The sequence below is a fragment of the Rhodofomes roseus genome (genome assembly GCF_022264815.1).
Source record: "Rhodofomes roseus strain CIRM-BRFM 1785 chromosome Unknown C8Q71scaffold_4, whole genome shotgun sequence".
NCBI lineage: Eukaryota > Fungi > Basidiomycota > Agaricomycetes > Polyporales > Fomitopsidaceae > Rhodofomes > Rhodofomes roseus.
Window position 1 is genome coordinate 996,970 of NW_025952960.1, and position 24,481 is coordinate 1,021,450.

At 57.0% G+C, this 24,481-nt stretch overlaps 8 protein-coding genes across 8 annotated transcripts; 4 read left to right on the forward strand and 4 right to left on the reverse strand.

Moving 5' to 3' along the window:
* Window positions 1-306: 306 nt before the first annotated feature.
* C8Q71DRAFT_426498 (uncharacterized protein) lies at window positions 307-1,744 on the forward strand. Its single transcript, XM_047918485.1, has 8 exons — window positions 307-340; window positions 397-494; window positions 553-637; window positions 753-893; window positions 947-962; window positions 1,029-1,077; window positions 1,148-1,188; window positions 1,249-1,744. Exons 2-8 carry the CDS (start codon window positions 453-455, stop codon window positions 1,643-1,645), a joined length of 771 nt encoding a protein of 256 aa, XP_047782316.1. The 5' UTR covers window positions 307-340; window positions 397-452; the 3' UTR covers window positions 1,646-1,744.
* Window positions 1,745-1,754: 10 nt separating this feature from the next.
* Window positions 1,755-3,519, reverse strand: C8Q71DRAFT_426481 (uncharacterized protein). Its single transcript, XM_047918484.1, has 4 exons — window positions 3,066-3,519; window positions 2,798-3,000; window positions 2,218-2,741; window positions 1,755-2,157 (listed from the first exon to the last, which is right to left on the reverse strand). The coding sequence occupies exons 1-4, from the start codon at window positions 3,183-3,185 to the stop codon at window positions 1,865-1,867; spliced, it is 1,140 nt and encodes a 379-aa protein (XP_047782317.1). The 5' UTR covers window positions 3,186-3,519; the 3' UTR covers window positions 1,755-1,864.
* Window positions 3,520-4,110: 591 nt separating this feature from the next.
* C8Q71DRAFT_854710 (NAD-P-binding protein) lies at window positions 4,111-5,888 on the reverse strand (the record flags this gene model as incomplete). Its single annotated transcript, XM_047927090.1, has 7 exons — window positions 4,111-4,260; window positions 4,311-4,550; window positions 4,598-4,724; window positions 4,781-4,848; window positions 5,095-5,108; window positions 5,172-5,247; window positions 5,301-5,888. The coding sequence occupies 7 exons, from the start codon at window positions 5,886-5,888 to the stop codon at window positions 4,111-4,113; spliced, it is 1,263 nt and encodes a 420-aa protein (XP_047782318.1).
* Window positions 5,889-6,926: 1,038 nt separating this feature from the next.
* On the forward strand, window positions 6,927-8,643 carry C8Q71DRAFT_721308 (uncharacterized protein; the record flags this gene model as incomplete). Its single annotated transcript, XM_047921432.1, has 4 exons — window positions 6,927-6,941; window positions 7,041-7,399; window positions 7,451-7,813; window positions 8,202-8,643. 4 exons carry the CDS (start codon window positions 6,927-6,929, stop codon window positions 8,641-8,643), a joined length of 1,179 nt encoding a protein of 392 aa, XP_047782319.1.
* Window positions 8,644-13,775: 5,132 nt separating this feature from the next.
* C8Q71DRAFT_741780 (uncharacterized protein) lies at window positions 13,776-15,154 on the reverse strand. The gene is made up of 5 exons (XM_047922830.1): window positions 14,961-15,154; window positions 14,492-14,902; window positions 14,142-14,425; window positions 13,943-14,084; window positions 13,776-13,884 (listed from the first exon to the last, which is right to left on the reverse strand). Exons 2-3 carry the CDS (start codon window positions 14,690-14,692, stop codon window positions 14,171-14,173), a joined length of 456 nt encoding a protein of 151 aa, XP_047782320.1. The 5' UTR covers window positions 14,693-14,902; window positions 14,961-15,154; the 3' UTR covers window positions 13,776-13,884; window positions 13,943-14,084; window positions 14,142-14,170.
* Window positions 15,155-16,191: 1,037 nt separating this feature from the next.
* C8Q71DRAFT_741794 (cysteine proteinase) lies at window positions 16,192-17,923 on the forward strand. Its single transcript, XM_047922831.1, has 3 exons — window positions 16,192-16,717; window positions 16,809-17,152; window positions 17,210-17,923. Exons 1-3 carry the CDS (start codon window positions 16,605-16,607, stop codon window positions 17,773-17,775), a joined length of 1,023 nt encoding a protein of 340 aa, XP_047782321.1. The 5' UTR covers window positions 16,192-16,604; the 3' UTR covers window positions 17,776-17,923.
* A 31-nt stretch (window positions 17,924-17,954) lies between these two features.
* On the reverse strand, window positions 17,955-19,324 carry C8Q71DRAFT_741800 (uncharacterized protein). Its single transcript, XM_047922832.1, has 5 exons — window positions 19,075-19,324; window positions 18,969-19,023; window positions 18,834-18,905; window positions 18,326-18,780; window positions 17,955-18,270 (listed from the first exon to the last, which is right to left on the reverse strand). Exons 1-5 carry the CDS (start codon window positions 19,170-19,172, stop codon window positions 18,234-18,236), a joined length of 717 nt encoding a protein of 238 aa, XP_047782322.1. The 5' UTR covers window positions 19,173-19,324; the 3' UTR covers window positions 17,955-18,233.
* Window positions 19,325-22,386: 3,062 nt separating this feature from the next.
* On the forward strand, window positions 22,387-24,173 carry C8Q71DRAFT_721312 (uncharacterized protein; the record flags this gene model as incomplete). The annotated part of the gene is made up of 12 exons (XM_047921433.1): window positions 22,387-22,424; window positions 22,487-22,521; window positions 22,585-22,748; window positions 22,935-22,943; window positions 23,154-23,218; window positions 23,299-23,300; window positions 23,357-23,503; window positions 23,558-23,573; window positions 23,624-23,672; window positions 23,729-23,769; window positions 23,822-23,858; window positions 23,907-24,173. 12 exons carry the CDS (start codon window positions 22,387-22,389, stop codon window positions 24,171-24,173), a joined length of 870 nt encoding a protein of 289 aa, XP_047782323.1.
* Between the last annotated feature and the right edge of the window lie 308 nt (window positions 24,174-24,481).

Below are 24,481 nucleotides of genomic sequence, written 5' to 3' on the forward strand. Positions count from 1 at the left end.
TCTATGATCGACTCCTTACTGTCGGCAGAGAATTCGAACTCATATGGGGCCAACGAAAGACTGGCATCGTCATACCGATTGTTCTCGCGTCTATGCATCTATCCATGGTCTTCACGCTGATCCTTGGCATCGACTTCATGACCCCTCCGCGGTCTTGTAAGGTAAGCCCATCTCTCTTGGATTGCATCTCCTTGTTAATTGACATGATCATGCAGAGGTGAGCTCTAGACTACAGAACAAGTCATAGATCCAGGTCTTTCGGTACTGATACTCTCCAGTTATTACATACTGTATATCGTCGCGGCCCTCAATGCTTGCTTCTTATATCTTGTGTGCGGAGGTGAGCGGCAAATTTCTACACATTCTCAATGCGAGCTCAAAGGTTTCTGCGACCAGCCGCCTCCGCATTGCGAACATTCGCCGTCAACGGCAGGAAGTACGGGCTTCCTGTGATGATTATACTTGTCTCGACTGTTCCAGTTGCAGCTAACATTGTACGTCCAGTGAATTGCACTGTTGAACTCAGCGGCTTACGTCTACATTGGCTGAAAGGCCAACATAGCATCTGTGACTATGGCTCCTACTCTACCTTCAATGACTTGCACGATTGTATGGAGTATCGGAACCCCAGTGATGCGCAAGTCCGTTTTCTATCCTACGATGTGCACGAGTGATGAGCTGACCACACACATTCAGTCGTACGTCAATTCACTGAATAACGTTGAACACTGCGCCGATGTCCGCATTCTCAGTCGAAATCGTCACGCGCGTTAGCATTATGACTGGTGATGCGATGGTTCTCCTAGCGATGTGGCGGGCTATCGGTGGATTACCCAAGGTGACCGCGGTGCTTCACGCCAAAGTCTCTATCGCAAGTCGCTTACTGCGAGATGGTACGTATGAAAATGCAGGAGAATCTTTGTCTTGAGTGCTGATAAGACGACAGGCACTCTGTATTTCTCGTGCGTTCTCATGACACTGGCTGTTGTACTAATCGCGTTGATCTTTCGTCTCCGTCTTGATCTCAGTGCCCTCCTGCTCATGAACGCCCTTGTACTCGCACTGTACATCCTACCTGTACGTCTCACCCGTGGCAACGGGCATCCTGTCATAGTCCCTCACTGATATGGCATCATGACTGTCACAGACGAATTTTGCAGGCAAGAACATGGGTTCGCTCCCTGACATGTGCGTCCTTCGTACCATACACGTTACGCTCCCTTTCGCGCAACTTACGCCCTGCCGCAGCGCCGCGGTTGTCCTCCTCTCCCGCCTATTCCTCAACTTACGCGAGGCCGCATTCAGTCCAGCAACAGTCTTGAGCACAACTGAAGCTCAGATGTCCGCCTCGGACCTAACCTTCGCTCGTGTTCTCGGGGTTCTAGGAAGCTCTATGATAGAGGAGGACAGTTGTCATTCGGAGGAGTTGGAAAGCTCTGGGGATGGGGAGACATGCGAGGCGGAAGTCTCGGGAGATGAGCATATCGCTGACGAAGGCTCAGGAGCTGCAGAGTTCAAAACCATCACGATTCATTCATCGGGTGACAATGGTCTACTAGAGGCGGCGGATGGATCGCCGCGGGGCAGACAAGGCGCATCCGCGGACAAGGATCCACTCATCAAACTCCTGGAGAGAATTGCCTAGAATAAATAGCAATCGTACTGCATCCTAGAGGCTCGCGTTACATGCATTGGTGATCATACGACGGAACTAGATACCGTTCCCAACTTCACCTGAATGGGTGACAATTGACCGACGTTACTATGTCAAGTTCAGGCTCGCCGTGAACGTGTCTGTGAGCGCACAAAACATGGCAAGCTCTGGGATACGTACACGTACGCATGCGTTGCCGTCGTCCAGGTACTAGCAAACCACGCCCGCCTTCCGACAGTGTGCTTCCAGCGCCTCATCTAGGCGAGTGCCCACCTGCTCCCACGCTGCAGCCGCTCTCTTCGCGTCTTCCGGTTCCATACGAATGTAATGCGTGCCCAGCTGGTCCTCGACCTTCAGCATCGGATGCTCCATATTGGTGTAGGAATCCTTCAGCATGTCCTGGACTTTCTTGACATGCTGTGGCATCGTTTCGCGGATGAAGTCCAGGATCTTCTTGATGCCACTATAATCATACTCGTGATGGACTCCGTGCGTTTCCGAGTCTACGACAAACAACCACATGAGAAGCGGCAACTTAGCAGGCGTCGGAATCTGCAACTTACCATGGTGTTCGCCTTTAGCGTCGGATTTACTAAGGTGCGCATGAACGGCGTCGGCGAGAGCGGAGATGATGTTGGCAACAGGGTGCACCAGGCCCAGAATCTTCCCGATGTGGGAGATGATCTGCACGACCGTCTTGAGGATCACGGGGAGGGACTCCCGCAGCTTCACCCACACGTAGTGCGTGCGCGGGTGAAGGAGCCAATGGCTGCCCTTCTCCTTCACCACGTCGATCTGCTCTGCTACGCCGTGCAGCGCGTCCTGCAACGCGCCGATGTGTGCCGAGAACTCGGAGAATGCGGCGCGGACGCTCTCCCCGGTGGCGACGACGTCCGCGTCCCGCGACACATGCCCGTGTTCCTCGGGACTCGCCGCGCTCCTGAGTGTCCTCGCCATCTGGCCGCAGAACAGGACGTGGGACTTGGTGATCTTCCTGGATAGCGCGAGGCCCGCGTCTGCCTCCGTTTGCACCGATCCTACCGCATCCAGCACGCCTTTCACCTTCTCGCGCTCCCAGTCATGTTTGCTGCGATGCGACTATAAGTCATCCAAACCTGCTTGAAACAAACGAGCACGACATACGCTAGGTCATCGAGCATGCCCTTCAACCTATCGACTTGTTCCTTGCAATCCTTGAGCGCAGTCATCGACTCCGCGGCCTCCTTCACGATAGCATTATCTTCTCCGGGAACGCCATCCCCAGGGAGCATCCGCTCGATGGGAATCGACTCTACGTACGGTGGCAGCTCCGCCTCCTTCTCATCAGCCTCGGCGTCGTCGGTGCTCTGGTAGAGACACGACAGGTATCAGCCACCTACACTCGTCTCTTGCATACGCGGGTGAACGTTACCTGCACAATGACGACCACTGGCATTCCGTGGATGAGCCGCTTCGCGATACCATGCAAATAGTGGGCACCGTGCTGTTGTACGCCGATGGCCATCAGTTCCACAGTGGCTGTAGAGGACATGGCGAGGAGTGGTCGACTGGGGAGAGGGCGTTCGAGCAGTAGGCCGTTTTAGCTGAGGCCGAGCCGCTGAGACGAATTCGCCGAGTAAGCCTTGGATCACCTATATACCCCATCGCGAATACAGAATCGTGAGGGCCCGTGCGGACGCGAGGTCTCAGAAAGTGACGCTGGTCAGCAGGGTCTTGCAATTCAATCCGTGGCCCAAGGGGCATGTCTGTGGCCGCGACGAGCTGTCAGCCTCAGACCACACGGAGGCAAGAAAGACCCAGCCGCACGTCCTTCCGCTCGCGGAGACAGCCACAGACTGGATGACTTATGGAACGCACCACGGAAGTAAGTACTCACCTGCATGAACGAGACACACTTATCGGCGAACGGAGGGGATTCCCTACCGAGGGCGCACTCAATATATGCTGACTGATGCTTCATATGCACGCGTTAGCGTTGCAGTTTGGTTGCAACGGTATCTGAGCCACACTCATGTCGCTTAGCGCGCGACCACTCAGCGTGCTAAAAATACAACGTCAGTATGGGTGTGGATAGAATCATAGAAAGGAAGCCAACACGCACGTAGACATGCCTCGTGTGGCTCAGGAAATGCCGCTCCATACGCCCGCGAGCACCGACAGGGTCCAACGTTCAACGGTTAACGTTCATCTTAGATGCATTGAAGATTCGAAGTCGACTGTACATGCTGAACCTCCGCGTCGAAAAGCACTCCGTCTCCTCCAACTCGAAGGCAGCTTACCCCTGACAAGGCACTGCATGAGCTCTACATCGCAGGTCTCAGCCATACACTCACCACTGGGACAGGACGGGGGCGAGCGTTCTAGGGCTGAATACAGGTACTCACTGGCCGTGGCCAAGAGAACCGAGACACGCGATACGCACACACCTCGTCGCTTCTCCGCGACGCGCCCGCCCCTCACACCACGGGGTCCTCAACCCTCAACAACACCTTCTCCCCACCCGGGCTCCTCCCCTGCACGCCCAGCGCCTCCCTCACCCTCCTCCCCGCCTCCTCGTCGCTCCACCCCGCCTGCACCGTAAACACGGTATGCCTCGGCTCCTCCAACTGCACGCCATCAGCGTCCGCACGGATCCGCAACTGCGAGGAACGCGCACCTTCAGCCGGACGACCTCCTCCAAGAGCGCCTCGCGCTCCTTGCGCGCGTGCGCCGCATACCACGCGCTCATCCAGAAGCCGCGCGCGACGAGGCCACGGAAGATCTGCGCGCCCGCTGGGAGCGCGAGCGGCTGCTTCGACATCGCGCCGTACGACACGAGCTGCGCGTCCTGCCCGAGCAGCCGGAGCAGCCCCGTCGTCTGCGGGCCGGACACGCAGTTCAGCAGCAGGCGCGGCGGCTGTGCGTGCGTGAGTGAGGTGCAGGGAGGGGAGGGAGGGGGCGTACGGCGGTGTGGGTGAGTTGCTTGATGTGCGCGGTGAGCGTGCGGTCGGCGAGCGCGTCGTACGTGAACGTATGCGTTGCACCGAGTGCGCCGAGGTGCTTCACGAGCGCGTTGTTGGCCTGTTCTTCCCTGCGCGAAGGGCCGGCGAGCATGAGCCCGGATCAGAGGGGGGAAGGAGGACGCACCGGCTGCGGACGAAGTTGAGAGTGCGGATGCCCCGCTGGGCGGCGATCTGGATGACGAGCTGGCCGACCTGTACAGAGTACGCGAATCGTCGGGCGTTAGAAGCGTGTGACAAGGCCGTCAGCCAACACCGTCATGCTGGGTTCTGCGGAGGCAGGTCGATCGCTGGGGCGACCAAGCACACTGAGCAGATGTGAGCCGAGAAACGCTGGATCACTGGGATGAACACACCGCTGTGCCAGGAGTCGCACAAGGCCTATCCGAAAGGGACCCAGTATGATGGGGTTGGCTGACACGGACTGATATGAGAACATACCGCACTGTTGGCGCCTGCACACAGTTGTGGCAGCGGTCAGCACAGATAAATAGAACGTCACAGCACCCAGGACGCACCATTCTGCACGATCCAGTCTCCCTCCTTCAGCGGCACAAACTCCCGCAAGAGACACAAGGCCGTCGGCGGATTGACCTGCACGTGCGCACCTCAGCACCCTGAGCGACAGCCGACGCATGCGCACGCACAGACAGCATCGCAGCGGTGACCTCGCCCGCATCCTTGTCCACCCTGATCACATCCCGCGCCCCCACCTGCCGCGCACTCGCCCACGTCCCCGGCTGCGTCTTCGCAAAGACGACCCAGTCCCCGACCTCCAGCCCACTCACGCCCTCGCCGACCGCCGTGACCTCCGCGACACCCTCGTTCCCGGGCACGTACACCTCCCCCGTGCCTTCACCTCCATCCACGCTCTGGACGGGCTCGCCGCCCGCGACGCTGAAGTCTTGTGTGCCGCCAGAGTCGGGCGGAAGCAGTGTCTCGGGCGAGGGCTTGTTCGGGTAGACGCCTTCGACGACGTTCACGTCGCTCGGGTTGACGGGTGCGAGCCGCACGCGGACGTTGACGCGCCCTGGCCCGGGCGGCGAGAGGGCGCGGAAGGTGTGCGCAGAGAGCGCGTCGTTGAGAGCACCGTGCTCGCGGAAGACGAGCGCGCGATGTGCGGAGGGCGCGGCTCGGCGCGCGGTGGCTGAGAACAGGCGGATTCCCGGGGAGGTCGCCGTCGTTGTCGCCGTTGCGCGTGAGAGTGAGCGGAGGGATGCTGTGCGCGAGGACATGCTGAGTGATGCAGAGAGGAGGAGAGGAGGAGGTTTCCATTTAGCCACCGGCCGCAGGTGCACGTGGATCCTCGGCTTCTTGACGGTGACAGCACCACAGCCTACCGACTGTCCTGCGGTCCCCCGGTGTGGGCGAGGAAGGCGTGCGACGTGCACACGACAAAGCCAAGAGTAGCGGGGCGTTCGTCGGGCAAAAGGATGCCGCGCGGCTGTGGTGAGTGAGAAGGCTCGGAACGATTCAGAACTATGATGTAGTAAGTACTTGATGGGCCGCGTACTCTTATAGACTCTTATGCATTCCGGAACCAAGAGTCGACGTCGAGTTCGTCGCGCACACTCTCGTCCGCGGCTAGTCGGGATGTCGAGACGGTCACGATGGAGAGGCCGAGACAAGAGAGTTACGAGTGGGGGAAAGATTCGACGCTTCTTCGCGGCGCAGGCCCGCGGTATAAGTACACACAAGCGGTCAGATGCGGAGCGTGTCCGAGCTAAGAAACGTAAATGACGAGTCGATGAAGTGACGTGAACGGATCGGAGCAGTGAAATTGAGAAGTGAGCGATCTAGAACCGAAACAGGCAAGGGAACTACCATAACGGGAAAGTGCGAACGTGATAACGAGACGGAACACCCGCCCGGGTGACAACGTCCTTCGACTCCCGTCAAGCTAGGACAGACGACCGTTGACTCGGCACGAGTCTGGAGCGGGACGATGACTATTTGCGTGCGCGACCTGCCCCCGTTCAGATGCGGTTCTCGAGTCCACGGCGTCCGCGCTCGGCCTACGGGTGGGTCGCCGTCGCTCTCTGTTCGTCTCCAGCGCGCTGGTAGGTCGTCGAGTATCGTACGGAGGAGGGTTGTAGCATGTTCAGATCCTGTGATAGTTCATAGTATCGCGTCAATCGAATCAAAAGAAAATGAAAACGTAGCCGTCCGACGTCGTGTCGGTTTTCTCCTCCACACCGGTCGTCGGGCGCACTTTGGCGGCTGGCGCCCGGGATTGAGACCGGTCACGCAACGACGTTCTGATGCCACTGCACATGTCCGAGTCGCCAGTAAGTCCCATATACAAGCTGTAGCGACGGCTCCGATATGCGCCTTGGGATGTGCTGCTAAGTTGACAAAGTTATCGGTAAGTTATTTGGGTGGCTGAGGACGACTCATCGGTCACGTCACCGGCGGGGCCGTGGCTTTTGATCGCTTGGATCTCAGATGCAGATGCCTCCGAAGATGCTGCGACGCGTGACGTCACCTTGCTCTCCCCGCCCTCACAACGCGCCCTCCACTCCCGTCTCGCCCTTCCTCCCCCGACCACGCACCTCCCCGACAACCTCACGCCCTCACAGCGCGCCCTCCACTCCCGTCTCTCGCCCTTCCTCTGCCCACCCTCGCTCGACCTCCAACAGCCAAACGTCGACCACGCCATGGAGAACCCCGCCGCCGAGATCGAGGACGTCATCCTCGCCATCACCGCCTCGCTCAACCCAGACGTCCAGAGGGCCGCCATCTACCGGTGCGCTCGCCGCCTTCTCTGACGTTGCAGACGCTGACGCGTGCCCTCCAGGTACTTCGCGCCCGACGCGTCCTTCCGCCACCCCCTCTGCACCGTGCCCCCCTCCAGCAAGCCAGCCACCGTCTACCCGCCGTCCCAGGCGTCGCCCGTCCTCCACGCCTTCCCGTCCCCCCTCCCGTTCCTCAGACGCCTCCCCGCCTTCGTCGTGCGCCTGCTCACCCCGACCGGCCTCGCGACCTCCTCGAGCCGCGAGACCATCCTCCGCGTCTACCAGTGGTACCGCGTCCTCAGCCCGCACCTGCGCGTGCACGTCAACAACGTCGTCTACGACGCCGCCCGCAACGAGATCTACGCCGAGGTCGTGCAGCGCTTCCACATCCGCTGGAACGTCCTCATGCCCGCCGCAGAGTCCAGGTACGCTCCCAGCCCCAGTCCCAGTCCCAGTCCCCACCGCGGGCAAACCAGGTTTTTCGAGCTCCGAAAACTCTACGAACATTGGTCCCTCATGGGAACCTTTTGCGAATTTTGACGGACCCAAAACATGCTCCGAAAATGCTCCGAACATGCGTGTTTTCGTCGAACATGCTACGAACATGCTCCGAACATGCTCCGAACATGCTGAAATTTGGCTAAAATACATCATGTTCTGAGGATGTTTGGAGCCCAAATGCCCCCAGAAAAGGTTCCCATGAGGGACCAATGTTCGTAGCGTTTTCGGAGTTCGAACAACCTGGTTTGCCCGCGGTGCCCAGTCCCAGTCCCAGTCCACGCTGCTCCTCGACTCGCGCTGACGTCTCCCCAGGCTCATCACGCACATCACGCTGCGCGAGCTCCCGCACGCCGCCCCCGCGGGCAAGCCGCTCTACGTCATCGCCGCGCAGGAGGACTTCTACCACCCGGAGGACCTCCTCGCCTTCGTCGCCCCGCTCCTCGTGCCCCTCCTCCTCGCCCTCCTCCTCCTCGGCACCTGGGCCTGCGTCCTCGGCGCGTCGCTCGGCCGCGCTGCGGGCTACTGGCGCGTCAAGCGAGGCGGGGGCGAGGGCGTCCACGGCATCGAGCTCGAGCCCAGGGGCGCGCCCCCAGTGGACACCCACGAGGCCTCGTATGCGGACAAGGCAAAGCAGGGCCTCCTCAATGGCGACAAGGGCAAGGGCGAGGCGGAGGCAGAGGCGGAGAGCCCGGTCGCGCAGCCCGTCGCGAAGGATCCGGAGGAGTGGCCGACGCCCACGGAGGCGTTCGAGTGACGCTTCTTTTTCATTTTATTCTTAAATTCACCGTGTTTATAGCCCATCCCTAATGGAATATGCAGGCGTAATAACTAGTACCGGAAAGTGTCCATCAAGGCTACTCAGTGTCGCATGACCCCACCAATACGACCATCTTGAGCGCGCCGGCGGGGTTACTTGCGTGTCAGCACGTAGGTAATCCCTCTCTGCTACATGGTACCAGGGCCGCGTAACGTGCGTACTACCGTACCCAAAACGCACTGACAGGAAACATGACAGTGTATCGGCTCACCGCCGCTTTCCCCGGTTGCCTACGGGCACTGTGGAATCCGCCCCTACAGGCGACACGCCCCACCAATACGGTCGTCACTTACTCCATCCTGCCGGGGCTCGTTACTTTCACGCGCAGGAGTTCAGCTTGCATCCGGTGTTCATCGTCATACGCCATCGCCGTCACCCGAGATCAATATTCCGCTCTGCATCCGCCTCACCGCCGCCTCCCACGTGAAACTCCAACACCGCCGGTCGTGGTTCGGTAAGGGGGTGCGTCACTAGGTTCGAGTGATGCTTCGGCGTGCGGGGCTGAGGTAATGTTGTTGTTGTTGTTGTTGTTAGTTCCATTTAGTGTCGCTGAGGGCGACGCCCTATGTAGACATAAACATGATGATCTATCCTACGGAGTCCTTGTCATCGTCCTCGCTTCGCTGTGCATGTCCGTCAGCCGCGATGGCGTCAGGAGTGTAGTATAGTAACACGGAATGTGGAGTAATGGATTCAATGTGATGAGAGAATAGCGCAGTTCCGACATGTCAGTTGGCCACGCGCGTCTGCACCTGTCAGCCTCCCTGTCGAGTCGGTCGTGTATTCACCCTGCCCGCAGTCTTCTTCGTCCCCTTTCCCTCCTCCTCTTTCAATGATAGATCGCCGTAGGTTGCGGTGAATCGCCCCGTTTCGTGTATGTAGCGAAAGAGTGCCTTAGTCAGCGCTGGCGCGCTGAGAAGGCTTCGTATCGACTTTGCTGCTGGTCCGACGTCGCGTTCCAGTCGCGCTCTCGCCCGTGCGTGGCCCCGGCATTCTAGGAGGTAGTGGTACACCGTCTCCTTCGCTCCTGAGTCGCACCATTGACATATCGGTGAGTCGGCCTGCCGGGTAATGTTGTTATGCATGTAAGTCACCTTCGTCGGCTGTGCGAGTTGGAATATGTGAGGCTTGGCCGTCTGGCGTGTGGATGTACAGTATCCCTCCGGGCTGCTTGGATAAGCGAGGTCTGCCATATACGTCGCGGTGTTTATGGAGTCGTTGAAGGTGGCGGCGATGTGTGAGCGACTGGTCACCCATAGGCACGCTCTCATCACGACCCATCTGCGATACGACCCGGGGATACCTCCCACTGCAAAGCACACGCTCCGAGGGGTCGGATGTTAGGAGCGCAAGCGGATGCCAGCCGCCATCACTCGTCTCTCAGCGTTCAACCTTCAACGTGCACCATCCAAATACTCTCAACTTCAGCCTCACACCCTTCACGAGCGACTCGCAAACGTGCGTGTGTTAGGCAATCAATGCGACCTGCGTAGGCAGTAGAATGCGACGATCCGATACAATCAGCGAGACGACAAAGCTTTGGACAGTGCGCGACTACAGCTCGATCCAAATCATAGTACACTGGCACCCGGCCCCGCAACCCACGCAAGCGCGACACCTTCTCCGCCAGACCAGACAGACGACCCCGTGTCCGGGCCTCGACACCGTGCCTCGCGTCGACTCAGAGGTTACATGGGCCCGGGGACGACACTGTAACGCTTTGGGTCAGCTCAGCGTCGCAAGACAAAGCAGAGCGAACGAACTTGAAGTCGCACCGCCACCTCCACACCGCCATGACCGTCTCGTGCTCGCCACGAACGAACATGAGCCCTGTATCTCTGCAATTCATTCGGTGAAAGGCGATGTCTGGGATCAGCAACGGCACGATCACACGCTGTGAAGAGGCAGGTCAGAGTGGTGTCGGGAGACGAGACAGAAGGAACGAAGGGCCAACTCATCAAAAAGTAACTTGCGTCGCGATCGTCGATGTCTTGTTGCGCTTGCGCTCGTCTTTTTTTTTTTTTGAGCAGAGGGCCCGACGTCAGGCTACAACGAGCCTCCAACAAGGCTCGTTTCCTCCCGGGGGAAAATGCAGTTACGCACGAACTCCCAATAGGGAGAACAGTGTGGGACTCGGGACCGTCATCGCACCGCGGTACCGCTTCGTCGTCGTCGCTGTTGTCGGTCTGTTGTTGGTGCGGTGCTCGGGTCCCCCTGCTTTACCCACTAAAAACCCCCGTGCCGCCGGACACCCGACTGGGCTTAAGGCGGCAAGGTTTTGCTCGCTCGCGCTGGGCACGAGCAGAGCGTCGCCCTTGTCGGACGAGAGAGTCGGAGGAAAAGGCGAGTGTCGACGGGAAGAGCGGGGAGATGTAGAGCGGTGAATGAAAGTAACTACTTCTTGACGTTGGGCTCGGGCGTTCCTGCGGACGGCGGTCAGCGACGAGCCAAACACTACGAACCAGCAAACACTCACGATGCACCCGAGCCAGGGACGCCGCTCATTCTATTATTGTTTATCATTTTGCAGCGGCGCCCCTCTTCCTGGAACGGATGTGCGCTAGCACGCTGCAGCACTACCCGACGATGCGGGCATGCGCTGACGGCTTGGACGTCCCCGTACCATAACGACGGGCAAGCCGACTGCAAGGCATATCACATGCGGTGCTGCCATCGGTGCTCTCCGTCGGCGGTACGGTGCCTCCGGCGGCCTGCGGGATTGGCAGGCCACCTCGTACCGGAGACTGGACCCTTTCGCGCACAAACGACGTACCAGGGCGGTATCAAGCCCGTTTGGGGCGAGTGAGGATTTGACCGGGTTGTTCGGCAAATATCTTGAGGTTTCGCGAGGGCGACTTACTAGGCGAAGGTCAGTCACGGCTCGCATCCATTGCGTAACGAACACTCACTCTGGCCCTCGCCAGGAGCGCCGCCCATATCATATGATGAGCGACGCCCCTATCCCAGTACGGACATGCGCTAGCCGGCAACGGCAGTCCGACAGAGCGGGCGTACACCGGCGGCGGGGACGTCCCCGTACATATCGACGTAATGACCCGGCACAATCTCGTCGACAGTGAGCGCGATGCTCCGTCTCCGCTGGTGCACGGCGTCGTCGGTACGGTGCCTCCGGCGGCCCACACCGAGGTGCGGGCCACCTCGAGCCGGAGGCTGGATCCGTTCGCACAAGTCCGACGTACCGGGTTGTGTGGTGCCCAATTGGGGCTTGGTAGAAGAGGGTTTATATGCGCTCGCCGGGATCGTGGATCCTCGACGTCGGGACATGGCCTGTAACGAAGGTCAGCATGGGTCAACAACGGGATGTTAGCGAGCACGTACATAGCCACGTCTTTCCACCCGCACGCCACAACTGGCTAGCCTCATGGTCTGCCGGGCCGACGATGCGTCGGGTCTCAGACCAGTCAACGGCGGGACGGTCCCCATACACAGTCCGCGCACCGTGTCCCTGCGGAGCCGCATGACAGCGACGCTCCTGACCCTTGGTGCGCGTCTGCAGTACAGTTGCTTCCAGCTACCGACGACGCGAGTAGCTGGGCCTGTGTCGCCGCTATCATAGCGCGGACGACTGTAGACTGGACGGTCCCATCACCAATCGTGCAACGTACGGGTGTGCCCTTGCGGGACTTGGGGTTTCGTCGTCTGGCATATGGCCTTGAACCCTCAGGAGGGATTTGTCTTCGCATAGGTCGGTCATAGTCGCATAATCTTGAGGCACACATATTGATAGGTCTTGCCGCAAGCAGGCTTGAGGGACACTATCTACCATTTCGGTCAGCGACTACCTAGACCACGAGCCACGACGCAGACTTACTGTTGTCGACACCGGGGATGGCCACGCACCATGTGGCGTTGTGACTCTGCGGGTTGGTCGCGTACACGCGTGTGGCGTGGATGGATAGACGAGGAGGGAGGGCACAGTACATCAGCGAGTGCCTCTGGTATATCGACAGGGGAAGGAACATACCTAGTCTGTCGATCTTCGATGTGCGGCCCTCACTTCAACTTGTGGCGCATCGTAGCCGGGCCGACCCATCCCACTGTTGGTGAGATGTGACTACGTGCGGCGGTCGAGTGGCCGCTGGCGAGGGGAGGATGGGGCCGGGAGCCCTACATGGCCGTCGGAGGGCAAGAGGGATGGGGGAAGAAATCGCGTCCGCGCCCGCTCCTTATACGCCTCTCTGTGGGTCCATGTTTGTTCCTAACAAACACCTATTGTTCGCCATTTCGAGCTCGGAGCTCGGCTGTTTTCCCTGATTTGGGCATCTGCTTGTGCTCGCTGCCTTATCGATGATCAGAGGCCTACCAGAAGCACGGACCACGCTGTGGGCGGTGTTGTCCATCATCATGGGTTCTCCGAGCGTCGCGACGGCCTTGTTTTCTGTGACGCGGCGCTGCTTCTCTGGATGATAATGGCGAGAATGACTCGCTTGGCGTCGTTATCGTTGAGCATCTGCACGATAGCAGCTCACTGCGGACCGGCCGATGCCTCTGGAGACCGGTCTGGACCAACCGCCATTGGGACGGGAACTTGTGGAATAGGTACGCCTGTCGCCGCGGCAGTCTGTCTCGAAAGTGAGCATCGGTGGGCCAAAATTGCACTGTAGAGCACAGCACGCACCGTATGTTATTACAAAAGAGTTGAAAGGCTGCCGCGGAAGCGACACGAAGTCTGGTCTGGACCATCGAGAACCGTATGACGAAGAATCGTGCGACGCACTACTACGGACTCCGATGTTCAGAGACAAGCCGAACGTGGCATCGGCTCTTCCTTTGGGACTGGTAGAGATTGAATGTGCTGTCACTGGGTGAAGTTCGGATGTCCTTGCATGCGTTGCTCTGACTCTGAGTTGGTGGTTGAGCGCCCCAGCCGAGCCACGGTGACAGACGCCACAGACGCGTTCGTCACGGTAACGGTCATGTTTCGGTGACACTTCCACACTCGGTAGTCACGCATCCTACCTTCAAGTTCGCTTCACCTTCACCGCCTCCTGGTTCTTGCCGTCCACATGAGTGTGCTGCCAACTGAAAGGTAGGAAGAAAATTGGGGACATATAGGAATGTTACTCTTGATTCTTCGTCGCCATTCGCAACGTATGCTGAAGCCTCCATCTCTCGCTTGAGTACGCAGTCGGCGGGCCCGGCCGCCGGCCGCAGATGCTGCGTCCCAACACAATATCTAGATCAAAGTTGCACTTTCTGCACCATCTGCACGTACCTAACAGTTTCCTTGCGACAGAAGCATTTGACGAACACGGCAGACGGGAGGTCGGACATCACAAGGACATGATATTCACCACGGCGCAACGTCACTTCGCGCCCCTCCGAATGCTCCCTTCCAAATAATATACGCTCACTGACTTTTTCGAACGTCAGATTGACAGGACTTTCAGTGCTCTGAAAAATCAACCACTCACCAACACCAACGCCCCGTAATATCCCAGCGTCACGTAGGCGAGGATTTCGGCTTGCTGGACGAACCAGAGCCTGGCTTCGCCCTCCTATCCTGCTTGGCCTTGGGCGGCTTCGCGCTCCGCGGTCTTTGGGTGTCCGACCCCATCCCCCAGCCATACGACGCCGACAGCGTTCCGAACGCCGCCTCGAAGTTCTTCGGCGGTGCCGCCTGTTTTGACTTGGCAGCAGGGCTTCCGCCTCCGCTTGACGAGGAGCCTGGCTGGTTGCTGGCCGATGTCTGATTGTTCTGGAACGAGGCACACCGGGGTAAGCAATTGTGAGCATATGCGGACAATGAGTTTGTTTGGCTGACCTTGGCTATGAGTGCCGTCGTCGAGCTCGACGGTGTTGTGTCCCCTGCGTCAGACAAGGGCAGAGTGACTGCGGATGCGGCAGGCGAAGTCGTATTCAGCGACATGACAACTTGAAGGTTCGTTTGGATGAGTACGAGGATGTCTCTATAGCGCCCCTCCCTCGCGAATATATAGCCCACCCGGCTTGACCAGGAGAGCATTTCTGTGCGGGTTTCTTTTCCCCTGACCGCGTCTACGAAGCTCTCGCCCTCTGCTGCTCCGGACCACCAGATAGGTCGTTGATTAGCCACATATGGTAGCACACCTGCCCGACTGAGTTTCTTCCGTGCGCACAACGGTCGAGAAGACGAGCCGATAACGACGAAGGAGCTGACGAATCACCGCAGCTGACTGTGGATGACACGCACTGACTGCGGTGAGTCAAAGTGAGTCTCGTAGAGTGGGCTCTTGGTCAAGGACGATACGTGCATATGGCTGTCGCCTTGCGGCGCAGCCGTCGGGTGCGAGTAAAAAGGGTCCGCGGAGTCATGGCTGTGGGCAAGCATGGACGCGAGCTTGAGGAAAGTACGCAGAGGTGTCGTTGGCATTCAATGACTCATTGACCCGAGAGAACTTGAGTTAGTCACCGCGCATACATACTTGCGTGAGTACGTTCTTGACTCTGTTTGAGTCCGCAGGTCGGAATCCGTTTCGCGGCAGCGACAGAGTCAAGGCAATCAATTGAATCGAGATGCCATATGGATGACAAGCAATCTCTCGTCGAATAGGACTCACCAGTATGGGTCCGTAGGCTGCGCAGATAAGCCGAGGGAAAGGTGCGCGTGGCACGTACCCACAACTGACAGCCTTCCCTGACTCGTCCAGGTACGGTAGACATTCATGGAAGCTGAGCGTAGATCAGTGTAATACGCTGCGATACGATATGCGATTTGTGGTGCAACCGCAGTTTTGGGCAGCCTGATGAGTAGACAGTCGTGGCCGCACTCGCGTTGACTGGTCCGCAGGAACTGTGGGCGGCGTGATGAACATGTCCAACATCCGTCTCTGGAATGCTGCCAGCAAGACCCACTTGCCGATCATAATTCGGACTACATGCCTGCGGGAGTCATGATTGAGTTCGTGAGATAGGGTGAGGATGTGTATGCGGTTACGTACTCAGGCTTGTGTTGGTACATGCGCGGAATTCCGTATTGACGCCAAATTGACGCACGTAACTTCCAGGATGGGATCCGAAGGCCTGAAGGGAAGTTATGACACCGAAGTCCTGGCCACATGCATAGCATGGTGTGTGTCCACACGATAGGCGTTGCCCTGGGTAGGTTGTGGATCTGAATCTCGGTGGCCTGTCAGTGTCCTTCGAAGCAGCGCTCTGCCACCTCCTCGGGAGATATATACTTGTTTCAGATGTGGGTGCGGATGGCTCACGTCGTTCGCGTATGGTAGACGGATCCGCGGATGCGACGTAGGTTCAAGTTTCAAGGATCACAGTGTATACCGGCTCTCCTGTATTGTCCTGGTTCAGCGCAAAAAAGCCCTTTTGGTTCTGCCTCCTCAGTGTGGGCGGTATCTCTGACACCGTCATTGTTTTGAATGACAAACAGAGGAGATTAGACGTAGCAAGGCGAAAGCAAGGAGTATCTACCAGACAAGGACGATGGTGGTCACCGCATGGAGGAGGAAGAGCGCATAAGCGCCAGCGGCGGCGACCTGATCTCCCGCCATGATGCACCCTTCCTCAGAGTCGTCTGCATCTGTACCACACTCAGCAGAAACTATAGAAAGACAGCAACCGGGAACTCTCAGCGATGCAGCCTTCATTCGCCAGGCGGTATCGCCATACTCTGCCGCACAAGTGGATGCGTACCTCGGCAAGATTGGTTGGTCTCCTGCACACCGCGGCTCAGATTTCCAGCCAAACGTCGCCAACCTTCGCAAGCTAATGCACCTGCATCTGCTCGCATTTCCGCAGGATACCTCCGCGCTGCACTAGTGAGTATCCGACGCGCCGCTCGAGACACCGTCCCGGGCTTGTCTGGCGATCGACGTTCTCCCGGTAATGCCATCCGGTTTCGTTGACACAGGTTTCGTTGTGCTAGTACGCGGGAGCACCACATGCCAGTCACGCCTCAGGATATGTATGAAAGCATGGTCGTCAGCAATCGAGGAAGTTACTGCTTCGGACAGAACGGGCTGCTGCTTGGCATGCTCCGAGGACTGGGCTACCGGTGCGCGTTCATTCATTTCGACCGTACCTATAACGGTACCGAAGCGTTATCTCTCCCATGACCGTGCATCTCGACGGTTCCTTCACTGCAGTGCATATGCGGCTGCAGGACGCGTCCTCGTCCCGCCTCCGCCTCCCGCTCCTCCCTCCGCGCCACCCGTGTACTCCGCGCCACACCACCTCGTACTTCTGGTCCAGCCTCACAACCCGTCGAGTCCTCTCGGGAACGTGACATACATGGTCGACGTAGGCTTCGGGGGAACAGGCCCCGTTCGTCCGATCCTACTCGCGGACGGCAGCGCTAGCAACCAGCAACGTACAGCGGATGACGGGGAGTTGGACGAGGAATGTGTGACGAATGGTGGATGGGTATGGGGGACATATCCGCCCGAGCGACATCGCCTCGTTTGCGGCGCATTGCCCGGAAGCAGCCTTGGTGTGTCCCACCTACACTGTTCGCACACCGTGCTGAGTGTTCATGACGATGCGACAGAGACTCGCTTAGGGTCAGGGCGTGCGCCCGCCCGTGACTGGCACCTCCAGGTCTCACACGCGTCTGTTCGTCCGTCCAGCGCGTCCGCACCCTCAGCATCCGCGAAGCCGGAATGGACCACGCTGTACTCTTTCACGGAGGCTGAGTTCTTCCAGGCCGACATCGACGCGGCGAGCTTTGCGGTGAGCTACATGTCGGGCTCGATCTTCCTCACTTCCGTGATCTGCACGCGGCGCTTCCATGTCGCGCTGCAGTGCGCCGAGGACGAGGAAGAGGTGCGCTTGCGTGAGGACGAGGGAGGACACGATGCTACGACACAGGCGAGGTCTGTCTCGGGAGATTCGCTCGCAGGAGGAGCGCCAGGGCCGTTCGTTGGTAAGTGGAACCTCGAGGGCGGGAGGGCGACGAAGAGGATCGGGCGCGGTGTCGTGCAGGAGAGGACATTCACAACGGAAAGCGAGAGGCTGGCGATACTGAAGGATGTGTTTGGGGTAGGTGTTCGTCCTGAGGACGAGCAATGGATCGTCGGCTGGCCCGCGGCGTTGCAACCAAATACATTAACCTGAGAATTTAGACGTACTATGCGATATGGAACAGCTTATTCGTTCTGGACTGCGATGTCGAAGTCTTGCCTTCACGAACAGACTCGACATGAAGTTGGGACCCGACTTACACTGTCTGAGGCTTCAGAGTTGAGCTGACCAACCTTATGTGTGCTTCACAGTTCGATCTTGTCGAGGTCATATTGACAGGTGCGATATGAGTTGTGCCTATCCGCTCGAGCTGGATAACATCTTACTTATTCTTCTTCTAGTATCGCTGAAAGGCTCCAGCTCTTCATGAAGATGGATCATCCGTGCACCAGCGCTAGGATCATACAAGAGTCTTCGTATTGCTCATGAATCCAACTCTTCGTTCAGTCCGCCCAGAGCACACCAAGACACGGATATGTCACCCCAATCTACTGGCAACGGTATTCTCCGTTACACGACACATCGACCTCATCATCCAAGAACGCCACTTCTCATAGAGCCAAGGGATTCTGAGAGTACTTCCACCATCTGTAACGCGTCCACGTCAATCTAGCTCTACTGCTTGTTCTGTAAAGTTACTCACCCGCTGTGCGCCTTGTACAGGTCCGGCGGCATCTTGAACTCAGCGGTCAGCGGCCACGGCATGGTCGGCCACTCGATCTTATCATCGTTATGCAAGACCATCGAGGGCACCTCCCTGGTAGGGTCGGCCAACTCAGAGACCCTCGCGGCGACACTCGTGTTCAGGCCCCCCAGCGCCTCCGGCGTAGCGCCGCCCTTCCTGAGCACCTCGGGGTCGAGCTCGTCCAGCTGCTCGACAAAGTGCTGCATCACGATGGGGAAGAGAGCCTGGGCGCGTTCTTCTGCCTTCGCGGCGGACCACCCTTCAGCGCCGGAGGAGACGGCAGCGAGGTAGGCGCTGAAAGCGGCGAGTGGACCGGCGATCTGAGCCTGCTCGCTGTGGGACTTCTCGAAGGAAGTGAACTTGGAGAGAACGGGGACGATGACTTCGTTCTCGACTTTGAGATGAAGCTCGAGCTAAGAAGACACGGTCAAAGATGCGGCAGTCGGATCTGTCGTGCAGGACGTACGAAGCGGACCCACTGTTGGGCGTACCCGAGGAAGTTCTCTGCATCTTCGGTGGGAGCTGAGGTCTTGGAAGCCTGCATGGTAGGTCCCGTATCAATACGTGAAACGAGCGGCAAAAGGACACAGGCTGAGCATACCTTATAGACTTGATTCAAGAAGATTGCGAGAGCTCGGTGCGTCCAAGCCATCTCCCTGCGCATGTATGAGCCCTGACATCAGTACATGCGACGCGGAAGAACACACCATTGCATGAAGGCGCAGAGATCGGCCGGCTTGTCGCCTGCCGACAACTCCCTGAGCTTGGCCAAGTCACGATCGAAGTCTACTTGAGTATAGCTCATCTCGATGGTCGTGTTCCTGTTGAACGCTTTAGATGGTGATGCCTGATGCTTGAAGACAAGGTTGACAGCTGTTGGCGGATGCTTCGCAGGGTACGAGCCTTATGTACTAGCAGCCGAGAGGCGCTAACCTGACACCGTGCCGTTGCAGATACATTCTGTGGAAGTGAGGATGAGCCGCGTGCTGCACCCAAGAGGATAGCATAGCCCCTCCCGTGCCGGCGCATCAGGACGGGCAAGACGGATAACTCAAACTCGCAGTGTATGAGTATCTCACCGGTACATGCAGTACAATCGAGACCTTAGTGCGCAGCGACACCCGCATTCAATGGTGCCGACTCTCGCAGAGCAGCGCGGAGATGGCTTTCGACCGTCGGCCCGGCGTACCAAGGTGAGATTGGGTGATCCGCGCATGCACATTACACTGAGACAACAGGTCTCAACTCGCGATCGCCGACTTACGCCGTGAGCGCGATGATTCGAGGATACCAGGTGTTCACATTGCGAACGTAGCGCGAACAGAAGATACCCAGAACCAGGATGAACGCGCACGGCGTCCTGAACGCTCGTGAAATAGATGTGATATTGGCAGGTTAGGCACGTAGACGATGGGAGCGGGATGACGCTGGGTTCGCGCCCAGCCGTCGTTCTAAGCCGCATGCCAGCGGTTACATACCAATGTAATACAAGGCCCGGCGTGGCATGGCGCTGAGCTACGACTTAGCATCGGATCCCCATCATAGTATGTAGGAACAAACTTCTCAGCATAGGGGTAACACTGACTTACTTTCATCACTACTAGCGTGTACAGGCACTCTGCCATCCTCAGTACTGTACTCCGCCCGTTTCCTCGCAAATTCTAAGGCCCACAGCAAAGTGCTTATATCTTTATAGCGCGTAGAAGTTTCTGCATGTTTTTGGAGGCTTAGAGTCACTGTCAAAGGGAACCGAGTGCAATTGACTCGGAGTTACGACGAGTCACGACAAGACGAACGTCGACGACGTGGAAGCTGGCTGGCGCTGCTGGCCCGGGGTACGCACGTGCATATGCTCCGCTCAGCGCTCGCTCAGTCACTGCTCTTTCCAGCCGCTCCTGCCAGTGGTTCTCATCCATTCTATTGACCTTACATGGTAAATGTTTCTCGCGTCGATGCGTCTAAGTATGCAGTCTTTGAAACCTACATCCTGGCTGGCGGCCTGCCCGTAATGATGAGGCTGCCCACGAAGCGATAACAAGACCTTCTATACGTCGAGTGGCTTCGATGTACCACGCGAAGGTGATCAGGGCCCTTCAGATTGGCATGTTGGATGCATCTCAAAGCCATTTCGCGCTGACGACAACATGATGATAGTGAGGTTCACTCCACGCCTTCATGATGATACCACACTTCCTCGTCTCAGCCGTCGCATTTAAGTTGTGTGATCCTTATCTGCCGATGGAAAAGAAGCTACCAGGTGAGTGGTTGATATCATACTCCATGAGTGGCTCAACAATCGTCGACTTACTGGGTTGGAAAGACAGTGTTCAATCGAACATTGTCTATACGGGTCGCAGCATGCAGTGGCCGGACTTTCCAACTTTCCGTAGTCCCACCCGTACGGACTTCTCCGTCAAGCAGTATGATACGTATCGCAAGAGGGTCGTCTTCTCAGTGTCGTACAGCCCAATCTGCCAGTGCGGCTGATAAGAAGACAGGGCGATCACGGTACGTTTTCTCGGTCTGCCATTGACGATTCCATATGAAGCCGCGGTTCTAGAAGGCTAGGCGGTACTTTCCGGGTAGAGCACCAGAGCTGGACAGTATCTGGTTTAAGAACCAGCCATTCTGGACTCGAAAGAACGAAGCCCACGCATGTTAGCGCTTCGAGGAATCCGAGAGTGTCTCCATCTCTCATCCCTTGAGACTCGCCTGGGAGGCTCGGGTCCGCATGACAGCGGACATGGCATTCGGTGATATCGCGTGCGGTGCGGCATCCACTATTGTGAGTGGAACTCTGTCTGTGCTCTGAGTTGGCGGACACTCTCATGCGACACAGTAGATGCCGCGCAAAGGAGGCTTCCTTGAACCTTCCAATCTAGCCACGGAAATTCTAGGCAACTCATTCATCTGTTACAACCTCAAGGTAGTTACGATCCGTTCCATGTTGGAGATGCGGATTGTGGTCTTCTACCGTATGGTCCACAGTTACTAGGACTTCCAGTCGAGTCGAGTCGCCGATCAAGTATTTGCAGGACCTGCGATGTGAAGATTTCTCAGGCCGATCCGATGCGTCAGCGCCCTGTCAGTCGCAAGGAACCAAGTCATTCGTCGTAGGGTCAATCAGATCAGTCTTCGATCTGCGCCTGTCCGATTATGGAATAGCAGGTAGCCTTGAGTTACATCGTGAAGATGCGCGTTACCAGATCGGCTGTACAAAGTTATGTGGTTGTTTCACCTTCACGCTCCGTCCGTTCTGCTTACCCTATGAATAGTTAGGACAATAAAATTTTCATAGGAGCAGCGGCATGAGCTATAGGATTTTTTCGTATGTATTTCGCCTCATGTCTTCAGTACATCATCTACCGTGACCATTGACTCCGCCCCTAGCAGCAACGTCGTCAGAACTCGTCCGATATTCCCTAGGGGTCGATGTTCACAGCATGCGCTCACGCCCTCACAGCCTACCTCGTATCAAACCCCACGTGGAATCCAAGTCTCGCGGTAACAATTGATTTCGGTTCCAGTTCCGTGTAATATCAACGAACCGAGAAGTCCTCCCGCCGTATTCGCATATTTCACTCCACTGCAAACTTCAATATTACACCCTGGGCTATCACCTTCGGCGGATCGATATCAGTCTGGGAAGCCATTTCTTACGCGCTTTCGCACCAACTGGTACCAAACACTGCGTCGTGGAATGACAGCGAATTCGTAGAGCATCGATAAGACCGTGCGCGCTGTTGAGCCACCCAGCCACATCATGAGTGGTGTATCTCCGAGTGCAGGACTTCCTGCCGGATTGAACCATCATACAGGTGAGTGCCTTGGTAGCGGGTAATCGTACAGTCTGACTCGTGCAATAGGGCAGGGAAGTGTGTGGAAACTCAACTTGTCCCAGAGAACCATGTTCGACTCGGCGCTCCTCACTGCGAATTTAAGCCGTTGCTCCCCAGCAGTATCATCAGCAACACCATCTCCCCCCAACACCATATACCTTGAGGGAAACCCATCCGACAATGTCTGCAACCGACATCGTGGAGAATGCATCCTATGAGTAAGTCATGAATGCGTACAGTTTTGCCACCTCCGATGAGGCTAACCCGGTGGTTGCGTTAGCATGCTCGTGAACTGCATCCTGTCTGCCACCGCTGGTAAGCCTAAGAAGTAACTCCCAGACCTTGGACCTAGCAATGCCGACGGCCGAGCTTCTCTAGCTCTTCACGTGTACGACAGGGTCCTCAATCTCGGGCAAGAGATCCAATTTATATGGCGGCGTGAAAACGCGAAAGTCATATTACCGGTCCTCTACGTTACTATGCACGCTTCCGCGACGGTGTTCCTCCTCTTGAATGTCTTGCCGGTCACACCCAACTGTCAGGTGAGTTCATCGCACTTCAGTAGGCATTTAAATCATGGACGTGCCAACGACGCTCATCGTGTGGATTTGTCGATACATAGAGGTGCGTATGCGGCCTCACGGTGAATTACACTCTAAGAGCATCTATCGGCAGGTACTTGGCCATATCAATCGTACAGATGACCGCCATATGTCTCTTATATGCAGTATTCGGAGGTATGTAGCTTTGAGACAATGTTCTGTAATGGTGATCCGAATGGTTATATCCACAGCGATTGCAAGCTTACGCGTATACACGATCAATGGTAGGAGCTGGAGACTACCGTCACTGGTGATGGCCCTTGCGCTAGTACCCCTAGCCACCGATATTGTGCGGCATATGATGCATACCGTGCACTGCAAACAGCTACTGAACTATATCCCTAGTATTGCGCCATCCGATGGAAGTTGATTACCGGCCCGCCTTACGGTTGCGATCTTATAGTGACTTGGTCTGTTGCTACAGGGCATGTGTACGTAGTCCCAACGCTACTTCCTCTAATCTACTTGACGCTGATGAATTCTTACATAGCGGTAAGCCTTTTTGGTCGGGACGTATCGTCTTCAGTCCGACTGAAGGAGATTTGCAGCGGATGTTCTGGCCCGAGTGGCTGTCATCGCCGTTGACCTGCTGGTTTTTTGTGCGACGTGGCGCGTCACCGGTGGAATGGATGAAGTGCGACGGCGTGACCAACTGACGGGTAAGACTCAGTTGTCGGGGCTGCTGCTGAAGGATGGTAAGTCCGCATCGATATCAACTGCAAACGATACCGTCTCATGGTTTTTACAAGGGGCGCTTCAATTCGGGTATGTCTCTTCGTTGAGCGTTGAATCCTAACATCTCACCGACCATGCAGAGCGTTGCTTATATTTAACATAGTCACTGGGGTCTTTCTCATCAAATCAGTTTGTACTCATTGCTGTCCATTTAACATGATTGAGCTTACCACATGTTCTGACAGAACAGTTACCTAGGCACAAACTTCATCATCCTCCTAGACGTGTACGTCATTATTCAAATTGCATATCAGTACTTTCCCACTCATGTGGTGAAGGGTCACAATCATACTCCTATCTCGTCTGCTCTTCCGTGTGCGTGAGCACTCAGTTGAGCGGGAGTCGCCCTCCGGCTCTTTCCAGGTATCTCACTTGTCCTTCAAGGGCGTGCTGAGGCACGTCGAGAACCTCCACGACGGTGTAGCTTCGAAATCCCTGGATAGCGACGAAGACGAGGACGACAACGAGAATGACGACCGCATGGATGAGGTCCAAGCGAGCGCATGGAATGAAGATACCATCGAACTCTCCACGACATGCAGTATTGCTAGCCAGTCGTCTGACCCGCCTCAACTCCAAGGCAATGGGGTGCGGGATGATGGAGATATAACCGAATTAGAATCAGTATAGCCGAGTGCGTAACGGCGTAGACAAGAATGCCCTGACGTAGTTCAATGGTTTATACACACCTATAACCTACTGCCACATGTAGAGAACACGACGAGCCGTTCAACTTCAGTTTCATTCACCTAGTCGGTTCCAAACTTGTGTCCTACCCGAAGCGTGCAAGTTCGTAGCTCTCCGCGGACCATCGTGCAGACTTACAAATATCAGGCTGTGAGTGAAGACAGCCATGAACGGAGGTCGCTAGTAGACGCACTGAGAACGGCAACCACTTTGTCTGTCAACTTGTCCCTCACCAATCTTTCCAACGGGGC

What these genes read in the sequence shown, in the direction of transcription:
- C8Q71DRAFT_426498 (XM_047918485.1), top strand. Translation starts at nt 453, where the DNA reads ATGATTATACTTGTCTCGACTGTTCCAGTTGCAGCTAACATT. An exon ending in TCGCACTGTACATCCTACCT is followed by an intron (nt 1,078 to 1,147) that starts GTACGTCTCACC and finishes TGACTGTCACAG; the next exon opens with ACGAATTTTGCAGGCAAGAA. An exon ending in ATGGGTTCGCTCCCTGACAT is followed by an intron (nt 1,189 to 1,248) that starts GTGCGTCCTTCG and finishes GCCCTGCCGCAG; the next exon opens with CGCCGCGGTTGTCCTCCTCT.
- C8Q71DRAFT_426481 (XM_047918484.1), bottom strand. Translation starts at nt 3,185, where the DNA reads ATGTCCTCTACAGCCACTGTGGAACTGATGGCCATCGGCGTACAACAG. An exon ending in CAGTGGTCGTCATTGTGCAG is followed by an intron (nt 3,001 to 3,065) that starts GTAACGTTCACC and finishes TGTCTCTACCAG; the next exon opens with AGCACCGACGACGCCGAGGC. An exon ending in GGCATGCTCGATGACCTAGC is followed by an intron (nt 2,742 to 2,797) that starts GTATGTCGTGCT and finishes GTCGCATCGCAG; the next exon opens with CAAACATGACTGGGAGCGCG.
- C8Q71DRAFT_741780 (XM_047922830.1), bottom strand. Translation starts at nt 14,692, where the DNA reads ATGCTCTCCTGGTCAAGCCGGGTGGGCTATATATTCGCGAGGGAGGGG. An exon ending in CGACGGCACTCATAGCCAAG is followed by an intron (nt 14,426 to 14,491) that starts GTCAGCCAAACA and finishes GCCTCGTTCCAG; the next exon opens with AACAATCAGACATCGGCCAG.
- C8Q71DRAFT_741794 (XM_047922831.1), top strand. Translation starts at nt 16,605, where the DNA reads ATGCCAGTCACGCCTCAGGATATGTATGAAAGCATGGTCGTCAGCAAT. An exon ending in CTCCGAGGACTGGGCTACCG is followed by an intron (nt 16,718 to 16,808) that starts GTGCGCGTTCAT and finishes CCTTCACTGCAG; the next exon opens with TGCATATGCGGCTGCAGGAC. An exon ending in ATTGCCCGGAAGCAGCCTTG is followed by an intron (nt 17,153 to 17,209) that starts GTGTGTCCCACC and finishes ACGATGCGACAG; the next exon opens with AGACTCGCTTAGGGTCAGGG.
- C8Q71DRAFT_741800 (XM_047922832.1), bottom strand. Translation starts at nt 19,172, where the DNA reads ATGAGCTATACTCAAGTAGACTTCGATCGTGACTTGGCCAAGCTCAGG. An exon ending in CTCTGCGCCTTCATGCAATG is followed by an intron (nt 19,024 to 19,074) that starts GTGTGTTCTTCC and finishes ATACATGCGCAG; the next exon opens with GGAGATGGCTTGGACGCACC. An exon ending in TCTTGAATCAAGTCTATAAG is followed by an intron (nt 18,906 to 18,968) that starts GTATGCTCAGCC and finishes CCTACCATGCAG; the next exon opens with GCTTCCAAGACCTCAGCTCC.